This window comes from Perognathus longimembris, chromosome 1 (genome assembly GCF_023159225.1).
Source record: "Perognathus longimembris pacificus isolate PPM17 chromosome 1, ASM2315922v1, whole genome shotgun sequence".
In the NCBI taxonomy this organism is placed as follows: domain Eukaryota; kingdom Metazoa; phylum Chordata; class Mammalia; order Rodentia; family Heteromyidae; genus Perognathus; species Perognathus longimembris.
In genome coordinates, this window is record NC_063161.1 from 111,040,816 (window position 1) to 111,053,443 (window position 12,628).

The 12,628-nt window shown below is 36.1% G+C and overlaps 1 protein-coding gene across 20 annotated transcripts in view; it reads right to left on the reverse strand.

Moving 5' to 3' along the window:
• Positions 1-12,628, reverse strand: part of Ptprd (protein tyrosine phosphatase receptor type D) — a 482,247-nt gene that overhangs the window by 357,373 nt on the left and 112,246 nt on the right. For all 20 annotated transcript variants that reach the window (XM_048348714.1, XM_048348129.1, XM_048347870.1 and 17 more), the window contains exon 2: positions 9,704-9,876. In XM_048348714.1, coding sequence (XP_048204671.1) covers positions 9,704-9,806 — 103 coding nt within the window. In that variant the 5' untranslated portion in view covers positions 9,807-9,876. The remainder of the gene's footprint in view (positions 1-9,703; positions 9,877-12,628) is intronic.

Below are 12,628 nucleotides of genomic sequence, written 5' to 3' on the forward strand. Positions count from 1 at the left end.
AAGAGATAGAACACCTGCCTTGCATGTGAAATTCCCCAATATTGCCAAGAAACAAAAGTTTAATGTGTTTAAGCAATTATTCAAGGTAAATCTATTGTCAGAATCATTAACAGGGGATAAAACTGATTTCACTGTAAAGATAAACTCATCTATTAACATAATCATACCAATATATTGTAAAACACATAATTAGTACAACAATGGCTAATGTTTAGTGCTTACATGTATAACAAAACCCTAAGGATTTAATTAACTTAAAATTAAAAGAGATTTTATGTGTGTGTGTGTGTGTGTCTGTGTGTCTGTGTGTCTGTCTTTCTGTCTGTTTGCTGTTTGCAGTTCTTTTTTTTTCCATTTTTCCCCTCTCTGGTTTATTCCCTGGAGTCACTTAAATAAAAATAAGGAAATAAATAAAAGTAAATGACACTAGTTAACTAATATTTGTGACCCAGGACTGCAGGAGGCAAAGAGATTTCTCGAGGAGCTCAGCATCTAACTTAGAATGTAAAAATCTATACTGTGACAATGTTGGGTTGTTTTATTACCTTGGCTGCTTCTCTTGGGTATGTTTTGCTTAATTCTTTGTTCTCAAAATTATCTCAGTAGGTAAAAATGCTAGAAAATTAATTTCTACATTCATCAGTTACATGGTGTATATGGAATGGTATTAGATATTAACTTAACTAAAAACCTGTGTCTCAGCCGCTCACAGTACCCCAGATTCAGGCTTTCTTCTAAAATCTCACAGGAACATTTAAGAATGGTAAACACCTACAATGGGTCAGAAGAACTGAAAAAAACTGTACTACATAAGCAGATGAGCCAGAATTGAAACCAAATCGCCTCACCAACTGTATGGACTCTGTTGGAGGAAATACATTAAGCAGGGCTTAAACTATGGGGTATTTTTTTTCTCCTTCAGTTAAGGCCAGTGTTCTACAACTTAAGCCACAACTCAACTTCTGGCTATTTTTGTTGGTTAGTTGGAGATAGAAATCTGCAGATTTGTCTAATGAAGATTTTCAGCTCTCAGCATTCTAGTTAGGATTATTACTGGTACCTGGCTCTAAAACACCTAAGTTATTATTTAATAATTACCTTACATACTAGCCTCTATTCCAACTGGGTTTGAAGCTAAATCCAAATATTTTAATCACATAAGCAATAAAGGATGGTTGCCCCCAAGATAGGACACTTGTGACTGAAAACCTTTCATCTGTATAGGGAATCTAGCTTAGAAATCACATAGGAATCCTATTGGTATAATTCTCACTAAATGGAAACATATAGAGAAAAGACCCTTTAAAATTGTTTTCTTCCCTGAAATTCTATGTTGGTTTCCAACCTTCAATTATAGCTCTACTTTACAAATGTTCTTATTCTCTTTAGTCCTCTTCAGCTATGGTTATTGATGAAGGGAAATATAGACTTAATTACATGTTTCCAATGGAAAACTATCATCTGCTTTTAAAGAAGAACAAAACTGGCTAGAGATAAAGAGCTAAAAGCAAACATTCTTCTTTTGTTAAATAAAGGTTTTAGTGTTCCAAGTCTATATTGGCTGGTATAAAGGAAATTTCAGCTAAGCTGTTTAAACAATGAGTTTATAACTTGATCAAAAAGTTGTCCCAAATTTTCAACATATTGTTGAAAAACAATACTTATTTTGTTCCGTACAGGGTAATAGAGTACCCAATTCAAGTTTCACAAATAGATATTCCAAGATAAATCTCTTTCTTTATGTAAGTTCTCATACCTGGCACAGCACTGCAAACTCTGATCCTTGAGGGCCAATCTAGCCTCTCCCTTTCTCTTCTCCCCATTTCTCTTCCCACCCTCTCCTCCTTGGCTTTATTTTGCTCTTTAAACTCGGTAGTCTCCTCCTTGACTGAGGGCCTTGGCCTTCCACGTTTTCATAAGTGGGTCCTTCCCATCATTCTACTAGACTGTTGTATAACACTCAGAAACACTTTTATTGACATGGAAACCAGGGACTCCCTGTCCCATCTTCTCCCTATACCCTTCTTGACCATCACATCACCCTCTTAGATCAGTTCTTTAGAAGTAATCACTCTCTGAAGTTCATTTACTTTGTGCTCGGCCACTCTCCAACTAGAATATAGCACTGTTTTAACAGGACCTTGAATCTGACTTGGGAGGACATATGCTAGGCATTTGCTACATGGAATGCTATGATTTGATTAAATTTTACATTTGGAAGCCAAATAAGATCATTATGAGGGCTTAGTATCAATTCACTTTAAAGTCTGTATGACCTTTGTAGTGATAAACAGTAGCATTTTATTTTTGTTCTCATTTATGCACCTTAAACATTTATTTTACAAGGATAAAGATTTCTAAGAAAGGAAGAGAAAAGCCACATGACAGTATATAATAGGTTTACTCTATTTTCTATACTTTCAGCTCGAAAGTAATATACTAAGTGCTCTTTTATTAAATGAAAGTTTTTAGGGTCAGGGATTTTCTCTCTTTTTCTCATCTTGTATTACATCTGGTAGCTCAATGGTTAGCACAAGAAATATGTCTAATAAGCTTTAATAAAGCTATGAAACACATGATAGCCTTAGGAGTTAAAAAAGTAGGTAAGGGTACATATTTACATTTTAAAAGATTCCATTCAATCACAAAGTTAATGGGATAATAAATGCCAACAGAGATCTAAATATAAATGCTTCATATTTGAAACTGATGCAAGCTAATGAGCAATGAGCATAATAGCAAGTAATATTTAGTGAAAATTTAATCCTATTGTTCAAAATGCTTTACAAGGGATTCTTTATTTAATCTTCTTGATAAATACATCAAGGGTAGTTTATTAGAAACTTGTCAAAAGTTAGTGAACATAAAGCAAAGGAAAGTTCTGAATACATATCTCACACTTCATCATTCATATCCTATGCACTGCAGGAAGATTAAGTCTGAAAAGATCACTTGAGAGAGTCCTAAAACCTAAGTTGTGCCTTCTGAACATAGAAAACAAAATGGTTCAAAACTGTTACATCTTTGCCATTATGAGCAAAACATCATGCAGCAATCACAAACACAGACACACATACACATGCATGTGCAAATGGGCACACGCATATGCACATTGTGATTTGGGGAAAGGAAGAGCTAAATCCAGACTAAACCAAGGAAAAGTAAAACAAAGCACAAAATTATAGATAAGAGAACTTTCTACTCAGTCTGTGAAACATTTCTTTGCAATTCTGGATGCTATCTTGGAGTTTAGAATTCACTGAAAAACATTCATATGGGTAGGATGAGAAGTGGCTTTTAAACCAAAATTATTGAAATGAATTAGGCAAACATAGCTCCATCCTTGAAGCTTAGGACCTCCTCACAATTGGTGATCAGAGGTGACAATATAGTCATATGTCTGGTTTTTCTCCCTTAAAAAAAAATTAGCAAATCCTACTACACTTGATAAAACCCGCTGATGTGTCCAAATGTGTGGGTTTTGTGACATAATCTTAACCTTGCTAGGTGGCTTCAGCTCTGCTGGGAACAATTAATTCAGAAAAGCATAGAAACACTACAATAGAGCTAAAGGATCAGCAAAATAGCTGGAATATTTTCCTTGCTGCAGACAGCTGGATGTTGCTAATTTAGGTACTTCAAATGAGGGGAGGAAGGATAGAAAAGCTATGCTTTTATTTCACCACATTGCTGTTGATTCATAGAAAAAGGGGACCAAGAAAGGTTTTTTTTTTTTTACTAAACACAGAAAATAGACAGGCTCTCTACTTGCTCTCCTAAATAAACACATCTTACTCCTAACTGACCTGATGAAGTAAAAAAACTAATTTTAGGTTTTACATCCTAAGAAGACTCTAACCAATTAACTAGAGTAAATATTATTTTTCCTATTTTGCATAGCTTAATTGAGATGTAATTCACACTGTAGACACTTTAACCATTTAACCACTTAAAGTGTTCAATGGAATAGTATTTAATAGGATTACATTCAATTATTTTTACCACTCCAATCTAACATTGAAAAACGTTCATAAGCTCAAGCAATTTACCCTTTAAAAGATAGCTTAATGGTGAGAAAGTGAGAGAGGAAACATTCATAACCTAAAATAAAAAGATGTTTATTGAGACATGGAAGTTTGTGGTGTTAGCTTTCTTTGCCTATTAGAGAAGTATAAATTTTATTAACATAACAAAGGCATCCTCCCCATTCCAAACTTCATTTAAGAAGCTGTCTCACTAAGTTTCTAAAAAGTGCAAAATGATTAACTTGCTCTACCCTTCAACCATATTGTTTGCTCTTTCTGAAGAAAAAAAGGTTGTTGATTGTTTTTCCTTTTTTGTAGAATATTTTGTCCTACCTATGGCTCACAAATTCAGAGTTCTATAGCACAGCCATGTATTACTAGAGTTGCTTAGAGTCAACATCACTAGCACCTTCCCTGAGAAGCTCCCGAAAGTGCATTACAAGAAACACTAGGACAGGCAGATGAAATAATTCCATTATTCACTCTATTCAAAACTAGCCAATTTTAAATCTCTAATTATAAGTAATTCCTCTCCCCAACCCCAAAAATACACTGAAGCAGATATACTTAATAATCCTCCTGATTTCCAGTATAATTCCTAAGGGAAAGGTTTACAAAGAATCGTATATGAACAGGATTTTATAGAGTTAAGTAGGCAACTTTAGTACACAGTAGGAAAACCGGGCTAATTGGCCACCCACATTTTGATCTTCTCTAAGTGAAATGAAAGCATTGTGGCACAGTATGGAAGGCAAATGGTTAATAGAATGTTTACTGAATGTTTTTGAATAATTACACATATGACAGTCACATTTATTAAACACCTACCCTCGGTTGCTTATTGTAACTCACTTAATACTCACAAAACCAAAGTGTAGTAGACATTATAATATCTCATCTTCTCATTTCCTTATCTCCATCATCCACAATACTAAATATAAGAAAAATAAGAACTTGGTTTGCCAAAGTAAGAGCCAGAGTTCAATGCCATATTTGGCTCACATGTAGGCCAATCAAGAAATACTTCAAGTGAATTAGCAAACTCATAGCATAAATACCATTCTATTAACTGATGGCAAAGAGAAAAAGGGGTTTCATGGGATAATGGAATTCCAAAGAGTGGGTTACCCTTTAGTTTTCATATAGGAAAGAAATAGTATAAGAGTGAGGCTCTTATTGAAAGGGAAATGAAGGAGCATTTGCTGTGAGGAAAATGGAGGAGAAAGGAAGGAACAGGCTGGACTCAACATACTGGGGCTGTTTACTGCCAGTGAGGGATACAGACCTTCCCCCTTATGTAAAGGTTGTATAAAGAAGGAAAACAGGATGGGGATCAATCCTTCCTATTCCATCTTTGGATACATAGAATGACTGGCCCAAGCAAGTCCTTCACCTGGGATCTTTTGAATAAAAAAAAAAAAGACTGAGCTGAGACAGGAGCAACATGGAGTTATAAGAACAAAGCAGATTCCCATTATTTACCATCTGTTTTTGAGAAAATTGGCAAAGCACATAGAAAATGGGTGAAGGAAGCCATTCGTGGAATTAAACTATGGAAGTTTATGTTTCTAACACATATGGTAAAGACTGAAGTCTACTTATAAGAGCAAAAATTTCATGTCATGTCTAGTATGTTAATAACAAATTGTAAACAATTTCATAAGAATAAAACTGGCCTTATAAAGAAAATGCTAACAGCACATTCTCAGATTGTGGGTTACTTAACACCAAAAAGAAAAAATAAACAAAAAGGATTAATTAAACAGTGATTTTTACTTGTCACTATATTGAAAATGAACTATACAACTTGAAAGGGACTGGAACTGGGAGGGGAAAAAACTGGGAGAAAATTAGGGAAGAGGTCACACTTCATAAAGATATATACTCATTACCTAACTTATGTAACTGTAAATACTCTGTACAACACCTTTAAAGTAAATATTAATTAATTAAAAGAACACCAGTAATGAGCAAATTAAAGGTATGTATGAAGCCAAAGTATCTGAAGCCATTAAGAAACTCTGCCAGAAGAAAAATATTTATCACACAATTAGACTAACAAAATTGAAATTAATATTTACTTTATGCACACTATTTTTGAGTGGATTTAAACTGCCATCCAAAGTTGAAATCAGGCTGTCTACACCCAAGCAAAGATGTTTTAATAGAAGTCACATATGACCCTTTCCTTAGGTCATAGCTCCACCATACAAACATTCCTTCCAAAGTAACAAATAACATCCTCTGGAGTGTTCAACACATAGGAATGAAAACAAATACACACACATACACACACACACACACACACACACACACACACACTCTCTCTCTCTCTCTCTCTCGCTCTCGCTCTCTCTCCTTTAGCCTTTTTAAAAATAATAGTAGGGACTGGTAGGGGATTTTAAAGTGACAATGGCAAAGACTGTAATTTTCTGCTAAAGGATATTAGCACAATTTTTCAGCGTAGGTTTGAACTAAGGCCAGTCAGTATAAGCTCTCCTACTAAATGTGAATACCACAAGTAACTCTTTTCTACGGCCTCTACAGAGCAGATTAGAATCTCCTAAGCGACTGGGAATTAATTACCAAAAGGGAGAGAGGTAGATATTTTAAATGAACATGGTAAACTAGAGTGGCTTCCTTCTATTTCCCACCCTCAAGTAGTCTTTTACAAAAGAGGAAAGAAGTTTTTTTTAATTATTTAAAAATTTTCAATAGCTCTGGCAAGTTACTATTAAATTTTGAACTATAACTCTTAATTCCTTGGAGCAATATGGAATGCAGAGCCAGACACAAATGGCTTGTACCTGTAATCCTAGCAATTTAGGTGGCTGAGATCTGAAGATGGAAATTCAAAGCCAGCCCAGCCAGAAAAATCCTTGAGACTCTTCTCTCCAATTAGCCAGCAAAAAGCCAGATGTGGAAATGTGGCTCAAGTGTACCATTTCAACCTTGAGCAAAAAAAGGCAAATAGGAATACAAAGCCCTGAGTTCAATGTCCAATTCTAGTACGTGCATGCACACGCGCACACACACACACACACACACACACACACACACACACACAGAAGTGCATTTAAGGAGAAAGAGAAAACAAACATGGCTGGATATTTAATGCATTCCAAAGAAAAGATTCACTTATCTTGTAATAAAAGGCTAAAATAATTGTCTTTATATAGCAAAAACAAACTGTTTTTCTTTTGTACTAGTTACATCATATTTTAAGTGTTTCAAGAAAAGGTTCTGTACAATGCATTGGGCTATAATCTGGATTCAATTTTATCAGTTGTAATTTAAACATTCTTATGACTAAAATTATATTGACAATTCTATCTTTGCTTTCTTGTAGTACAAATACCTTCTGGTAGATTGATAATGAATGTACTTTCTTCTAAATTATACCTACAAAAACATAGTCAAGTTTTCCTCTTTGCCAGGAACTTTCAGGATACACACATTATTCAAAGGGGCCAAAGGAACAGCATTTAAAGGTAAAGTATACCAAATCCAGATTGAAGGTGCAGAACAAAATTGGAAGCCTAAGCCTATTTTCACCTGTAGTGGGAACAGGGAGAAGTAATAGATTTTTTTTTTAGAAATAAATGATATATTGAGATTAAAAGCCAATATCACAAAGCTGAAGAAGTAGCTCAGGTCAGAAATCAGAGTCAGAAATCAGAGGCTGAATTCAGAAGGCCCGCAGCTCAAGGGCAGCCTAGGCAGAAGTTTAAGAGACTTCACCTCAACCAAAAATGTTTGGGCAAAGCGGCACATGCCTTTCCCCAAGTATGCACAAATTGAGAGTCATGATAGAGGTTGGCACGGGGTGAAACAATTTGATACCCCAGCAATACATGGTATGGTAAATACCTTCATGTAACTATATTTACCTAAAAAATCACTGAACAATGGTCTGTGATTTCTTTTGTTATAATGCCATATAAGACATGTATTGAAGTAGAATGAGAGGAGAAGGAAAAGAGGAGGGCCAGGAAGATTAGGTAAGTGTAATTTGCACCACAGACTGTTTTATAAAGCACAACCTTAAGAGAACTTTTCCCAAACTCTTAACTTCTCTCTACACTTTCCAGTGAAGAATTAAGCCAAACCGTAGCTACTAAGTAGAAAGACATTCTTACTTAATGGAAAGATAACTACAGGCCTACAATAATTAAATCTTCAAGAATGTATCTAGCTGTGATCTAACATTATAGGAAGTTCCCAAGACCTTATTAGGTTTTTCACCAAAAATGAACGAGAGTGAAGTTATTTTTGTGCTTTTGGTCCAAACAAAACAAATAAATAAACCCACATGGCCCCATTTCTTTCTAATAAGCTAAATCTAGGTTTCAACTTTAAAATACATTCTGTCATAAATGAGTTTAAAATAACAAGAGCATCTTACATCTGGGTCTTTTCCCACTTAATTATTTCCTGGCATTGTACTAGAAATTCCTTGGCTTCACCTTAAACCAACACTCCCAAGTGCTAATTAGGAGACTATGTACGCTCTTAACCAGAGAACACAGTGCTTAAAACACGAATGTTCCATATGTATCCGATTAATAACAACATCATGTCTTTCTCTCTATAAAAGGTCCCTTTAGAACACAGAGCCCTTATTTAAATGAAGCAATTGGTGACTATTCAGGGAATTCTTGTCAAAATGCAATTAATAAGAAGGGGCTGAGATGACACAGGACCCTTGTCTTCAAAATATCCTTAACAGGGATCAAATTTGACCTCATGGGAATAGTCAATGAAGGGAAAAAATAATGAGTACAGATGTTATACATTTTAATCTAACCAGGGGACTTCTTCCAAAAAGGATGGCCAATTCACATATATTAAGCCACTACCAAGGAAACCACTCGATGTCAGGGTAGACAGGAAAGACACATGCTTTTTTCTTTTTTTTTTTTTTTTTGTGGCCAACACTATCTCTTTTCCACTACCACAGGACAGAAACACGTATAAACAAGGTGGACTAAAGGAAATATGATCTTCTCATTCATTTGGAAAGCTAATTGACCACAACTTCCAGCTTCATAAATAATGTCCAGTAATCTAAAGTTGGGTGTCTGTATTCCAAAGAAATCTCCTTATACTTCAGACCCTCCACCCAGCCACAAAGTTGTCAGTTCTGCTTGATTTGTTTGAATATTGTACGCCGAGGACAGCTGTTGGAAACAGTACATGAGAACAGCTGCTGTGACAACTACAAGGGGCTTGGAAGTTTAATTGGGCTGGATGTAACATTGTGCATTTTTCTAAACATAGGAAAATCCATACAACTGAAAAACAAATTGTAATGGGCCTAAACGAGGTTTATTTATTGGCACCTCCAACTGGTTAGCCACCGTGTGAGATATATCATTGGTCTCATAATATCTTTACCACTAAGCTGGTAAGAAGTGTAAAAAAGAAAAACAAAAGAAAAATAAACAGTTGGAACAGTGAGGTTCACAAGAAAAGAGGCATTAAGCAGGGGAGGAAGTGGGAAGGAAATCACACCAATAATCCCTTTCAAAGGTTGGCTGGTAGCCAGGGAGGATCCCACAGTGTCTCAGGATTTACTTCCAAAGGAAATGTATTCAAAGGCCTTGAGCCTGGTGCCAACTGCAAACAAAACCACTCATTATGGTCACAGCCCCCTAGAGAAGGGGAGGATGGCTTACTCTCAGCATCCACGCGGAGGAAGAAGGCAAGGAGCAGAAACAGCGGCCTGGCGACGTGCACCATCCTGCAGCTCAGCTTGTCAGCAGCCTGCACTGGCAGCATGCAATCACTACTGCCCAGGGAGCCACAGAGAGTTGATCTTCTGAAATTGCAACTGGAACCCTTTCAGAGCCTGAGAGGAAGAGAAGGGGAAGAAAAAAACAACATGTTCAGATTTCTCCTTCTTTTTTTATGTTTTTTTTTTTTTTTTTTACTCCCTGGTCTATTACCAACAGAGAGCCACAATCCATTGCAAATGCAAAGTAATATTGTCATGCCTTTGTTTTAGGAAATAACAATGTGTAATACGGGGTTCCTAGCATCCCCATATTCAGGCCATCCTACAAAGAGCACCTGGAATTACACTCTCCATTTGTGCTATCTTTGGGGCAACCAAGTCTGAAGAAGAGAGACCATTTCATAGGAAACATGACAATAATGTGTAAATCAAAGAAAATACCATAGTCAAAAGAAAGATGGAAGACAGACTCCTCCATCTAAAATCAAAGTCTACTCTTGATAGCAGAATAGAGGATGCTGTCTTAGCTACAGGTGAGATGACAGGTCTAATTCTACTTCCTTTGCTAAGTAGTAGAGATCAGAATTTCTCACACTAGCATATTGGGTTTCTAAATTAGACACACCCCTGTTCAAGTATATTTTGATTGCAATAAGTGAAAATAGTAGCATGAGCCTCTTTGAATAGGATTTGCATGTGCCTCTTGGGCAACAGCTTAAACTTCTTCACCCTCACTATAAACTCAAGACCTTACAAATTACTTTTCAAGGGCCTACTGTGTGTATAAGACATCAAAAAAGAGCCAGGGAGTTACAGGTGTCTGGACGTACAAAAATGTGAGTCACACACCTTTACTTTTTCTTTCTTTGGCAATACAGTGATTTTGAACTTGGGTTCTCACTTGAGCCATGCTGTCAAGCATTCTTTTGTTTTTAGTTATTTTTTTAGATGCAGTCTAGTACTTTTTTCCAGGTTCGCTTGGACCATGATGTGCCTACAATGCTTCCCTTTCAGACGGTTTACAAATGTGCATCATCACACCTGTTTGTTCTCTGAAGAATGTTGTCATTAACTTTTCCCTGGGCTGGCCTCAAACTGTGATATTCCTGTGTCTATTGAAGGAACTGGGGTTATAGGCATGATCCATCATGCCCCACCAGATTCCTTCCTTTATGAAATCCCAGAGGGGAAAAAAAGAAAGATAGGTATACCAGATAATGACTTTGAATTAGTAAGTGATTTGCACCAGGAAAGAAAACCAAATAAACACTACTGAAAAAAAAGACAAGCTCAAGAATGGCCTAATGTGAAAAACACTGTCTCACACCGGGCCTTAAAATATAAGCAGGATTTTGCAACAGGAAAGAGAGGCATCTCTGAAAAGGCAGGATAATGGGAATGAAATAATGGGAAAGATGTGTTGTCTAGCAGGGTGAAATCAGGGCTTCCAGGATATTGGGACATATAAAATGATTGGATGGCTTGTTAAAACAAGTAGCTGGGCAGCACAGCACAGTATGCACATCAACAGGTCTGTGGTAAAGTCCAGGAATTTACATTTCTAATATGTTCCTTCTGTTGGTGGTCCTGAGATGACACCTTAAGAACTATTGGGTTAGAATGAGCCCTCTGTTAGGAAAACCGAAGATGAAGCTAAAGAAAATGTCTCAGGCTTAAAAATTTGTCACAGAGATCGGTAGATTCCAATCTAAGTCTAAAAACCTTTATTTATTTGTCAGTTGTGGAGCTTGAACTCAGGGTCTGGGTGTTGTCCCTGAGCTTTTGTGCTCAAGGCTAGTGCTTAACCACTTTGAGCTACAGTAAAAAATAAAATAAAATAAAATTACTTTCCTGGAAAAATAAAAAAAAAGCAGGTTCTAACATTGAGTAATATATAAGTATTAGACTATTGGCTCTGATTTTAGTTAAGTAAAACAACATGAAATTATAATCCCTATACTAAATTTACAATAAATAATAAATGTAATTTTTAAAAAACCCTTTATTTAGCAATCCATAAAATAAACTGATTTTTGAAGGAAAGGACCCATATGGAACTAGGATTGAGAAGATTCATTAGGCAAATCAGGGGTAATTTGGAGAAAGCTACTGGATCACGACAAGAATCTCAGGGGAGAAGTAAGACAAGAAGGATAGTGGTCCTGGATGGGATGAAAAAGAAAGGAGGTGGTAATAGACTGACTCCCAGAAATATTATCAAATATAGTCATTCAGGAGATAAATAACTGTGCTTATAGAAACTTCTAAAAAGCTAGGCCAGCCAGCCTCTTCTATGCTGTAGACAAAGGGATGGGGGAGGCAAGATTTGCTTTCTCTATTATGATAAGAACTTTACAATGACAGAATATCTATATTTTTTGTGTATGAGCATGATTGAAACACACAAAACCCTTAAGACTACTAGAGATATCCAGAAATAACCTAATCCTCTAAAATAACTTGTACTTTTAAAAGAATTGTAACGCAGATATGATAGTGGATCTTCCCTGACACTGAACTTGAGCATGAGAATAATTTTTTTAAGATATTATCTTTTTCCCCCATTACTATGCATGAGCGGTTTGAATGCAGGGAAGATAAAACTAAAAGGCAAGAGGAATCATTCTAATTACCATTCCACTAGCTAGCCTCTTTCCTCTGTTCTTCTTAAGAGATTTATGAGGGTGCATGAAGAGGTAAGTTGTACATTGAAACTCATCTTCATGAATCTAAAAGGGAGACATCTGGTCCAAAGCAGCTATTGTTATCAATCTGACATGGATAAACAACTTTTCAAGTAGTTCATAGCTCTCAAATGTTAAAAGCCTTACAACTTCATAGGAAAAATGCAAAGGGAACCCACTTT